This window comes from Otolemur garnettii, unplaced genomic scaffold, assembly GCF_000181295.1.
Source record: "Otolemur garnettii isolate 467f Iridium unplaced genomic scaffold, OtoGar3 scaffold00127, whole genome shotgun sequence".
NCBI classification, from domain to species: Eukaryota; Metazoa; Chordata; class Mammalia; order Primates; family Galagidae; genus Otolemur; species Otolemur garnettii.
Genome location: NW_003852522.1, coordinates 3,620,254 through 3,623,457, shown reverse-complemented (window position 1 = coordinate 3,623,457; position 3,204 = coordinate 3,620,254). Strand labels below are relative to the sequence as shown.

General features: G+C 53.6%; 1 protein-coding gene across 2 annotated transcripts in view; it reads left to right on the top strand.

The window, feature by feature from the left end:
• Positions 1-3,204, top strand: part of PDE4A (phosphodiesterase 4A) — a 28,740-nt gene that overhangs the window by 14,346 nt on the left and 11,190 nt on the right. The window contains exons 1-2 of one of the 2 annotated variants that reach the window (XM_023518079.1): positions 1,109-1,174; positions 2,660-2,753. In XM_023518079.1, coding sequence (XP_023373847.1) covers positions 1,109-1,174; positions 2,660-2,753 — 160 coding nt within the window. Of the gene's footprint in view, positions 1-1,108; positions 1,175-2,659; positions 2,754-3,204 lie in introns of those variants that run through there. The other variant, XM_023518078.1, reaches the window with a different exon arrangement.

Here is a 3,204-nt window from a genome sequence, read left to right as displayed (position 1 = left end):
TTGGCGGGTCCGGGCTGGGGATTCGAACCCGCCACCTTAGGTGTACGTGGCTGGCGCCTTAGCCGGTTGAGCTATAGGCGCCGAGCCAGGTATTTCTTTTGACTTGAAAGTGTGCCTGTGTATGTGTTGAGTACATGTCTGTTAAGTGTGGATGTTTCTGGGTGTTTGTCCCTAGGTGTGGATCTCTGTCCTTGGAAGGGACATGTCTCAAGGCTTTTATGTCTCTGCATGCTCTGCTGGGTAACAATAAATGTGTTGGACATCAAAGCTGTGACTGTCTCCAGGTGTGTATGTGCACATACTTGTGTGTGGTGTAATTGCAGAACTAAAAGCATTTGGGTGTCTGTGTTCATTTTTTATTTGATTTATCTTATTTTCTTATTGCAGTTTTGACTGGGGTCGGGTTTGAACCCTCCACCCTCAGTATATGGGACCAACGTCCTACTCCCTGAGCCACAGGCACTGCCCTGGGTGTCTGTGTTGAATGGTGTATTTGAGTGTCAAGTGTCTGGGTGTGTGTCAGTGTCTGTAGAAGGTGCATCTTAGGGTATTTTTGTGCCTGTGAGTGTATGGAGTATCTGGGTATATGTTTCTGTCTCTAGATATGTCCATGAAGGGGATGTGTCCTCACGGGGGCAGCCCTACTTGGGTTCTAACTGAAGCCCATGGACTCTGATGCCCCTTTAACGCCCCCCCCCACCCCCAGCACCACCTGACATCACATGCAGCCTGCCAGTGCTGCAGTGAGCACGCACCCGCCACACACACTGGCACACAGTTGGAGCCCCAAGCCCCCACAGCCTCCTCCTGGGACCCTTTCCCTGCCCCCCCATGGGCAGGGCCCCACCACCACCTCCAGCCACAGCCTCTGGGGGGCCCATCAGGGCTGGGGGCTGGTGGACCATGTAACCCGGGCTGCAACAGGGAGCGCGGAGGGGAAGGGAACCCCCAGCCCTGCTGGGCCGGCCCAGGCCCCTCCGCGGCTCCCCCTTCACCACCCACCGGCCCAGCTCCACCTGGTGTCTATTAACTGCCCCCCCTATGCCCCTGGGACTCCCCAGACCCAGTCTCTGTGTGTGGCAGCCCTGAGCAGCACTAAGGCTCCAAGATGCCCTTGGTGGATTTCTTCTGCGAGACCTGCTCCAAGCCGTGGCTGGTGGGCTGGTGGGATCAGGTAGGGGAAGGATCATAGAGTGGAGGATGGGCAGAAGCTACAGGCTACCTGGGCTAGACCTTCCATCCCCTGATGTGGGCTTGCATGTTCATCTGTGCACATGTGTAGTCTTGAGATGAAGCCTATAACTGTCCCTGTGTGTGGCCCATGACTAGGTGTGGATGGTGGGTAGCTTGGGGTGGGGGTGGCTCTCAGGGTGGAGGGAGATGTTGAGTAGTCTGTTGATGGGTGTGACCATGTCGGTGCCTAGATGGGTGTTGTGTCTGCTATGATGTTTGTTTGCCTGGGTCAAAGCATGGCCCTGTGTCTGAGATCATATGGTTCTCACTGTGGTGTTGTATGTTTGGGCCATTTCTGTAAGCTCAGAGCTGCCCGATATTTCTGGGGCATGTGACCCCAAGTGTCAGTGATTGCTTTACCGTGTGTGCCCTTTGATTTCTGTGTCTAGGCTGTGTGATGCCTTGTAGAACTGGGAGCCTGGAACTCTGTATATAGTTATATGAGGTGTTATGGGTCCATCTTGTATATGTGTGTGCATGCACCCAGGGTTTCTGACAGAAGAGTGAGTGTCCCATCCCAGTTTGGGCCATGCAGGCTCCCCTTTCCTGCCCACTGTCTCTGCCAGAGTCTTCTCCTGCTTTGGGGGTGCTTTGGCAGAACTTGGGGGTGGGGAGCTAATGCCCTTTTCCTTCTAGGCACAATGTCACAGCAGAGGCCTGTGACAGGTGGCATGGGGTGGCCCAAGAGGACCCCCCAAGCTCAATTTGGGGTGTACTCCACTCATCTATGTGTCCATCCACCTCTCTAGGGTTGAGTGAGAGGGGGCTATATGGGAACCCCTTCCCCATCCCCTGGGTGACCAGACTGAGGTTTCCTTAGCTCACCATTCTCCCCTGCCTTGGCCAAACCTCTTCTTACCCCAGAGCTTGAGTACTGTGTTCCCTTCTTACAAACTGGGCTGGGGCTGGGGTCAGGACCCCCAGTATGGGAGTCCATTTTTGGCACGATGTTGGCCAAGGGCAGCTCTGGGAAGGCAAGAGTTAAGGAGCTGCTGGCCTGCCCTCTTTTCACCCAGCTCAGCAGCTGGTTGGAGAGGAAGTTGCTAAGGAGACTCCTATTGCCATGACAACGGGATTCTCCTGCTACCCCATTGGCTCCCCATTAGGCAGGAGCCCCTCCCTTCCACAGGTGCCCCTCTGGCTCCTCCTTGAGGGGAATGAGGAGGGGAATTCCTCTTTCCTCAGAAAGGAAGGGGTATGCTGATCTGCATTCCCTCAAACCTGGGGCCCACTTCTGGAGATGGGAGGAGAGGGAGGGCTGATCCTCCCCTTTAGCAACCTGGTAGGGGCTCTCCTGGCTGAGTAGAGAAACTGGAGGGACTCATGGGGGTCTTCAGGAGTTTCTTGGGAGGACTCTCACTGTCACACAGACACACATACTGTGATTCTCCCCATCATTCCTTCTTTCTTTACTCCTTCACCTTAGTTCAAGAGGATGCTGAACCGTGAACTCACACACCTGTCAGAAATGAGCAGGTCAGGAAACCAGGTCTCAGAATATATTTCCACAACATTCCTGGGTGAGTGAAGGGCAGCATGTGGGGTGGGGAGGGGGCTGGAGGAGGCTGCCTCTGACCCTGGGTTTTATTACCCATATTTTCCCAGGAACCCTGACTCTTAACTTCCCAAAGATTGGAGTCCCACATTCAAAAACTCCCACACTCAGGATGCCCCCAAACTCAGTAGAACCCCAGATTTTATAGAATCCCATATCTAAAAAATCTACAAGTTTTAAAACCCTTTCATACTCAGGGAAACCCCCAATAAATTTCTCAAACCTGAGACCCTGAGAGACCTCCAAACTCAAATAGAATTCCTAAACTTTAGCCTCCCAACTGAGGCTGGGCATGGTGGCTCATGCCTATGATCCTAGTACTTTGAAGGGCTGAGGCTGGAGGATTGCTTGAGGCCAGGAGTTTGAGACCAGCCTTGACAACATAGCAAGGCCCCATCTCTACAAAAAAAAAAAAA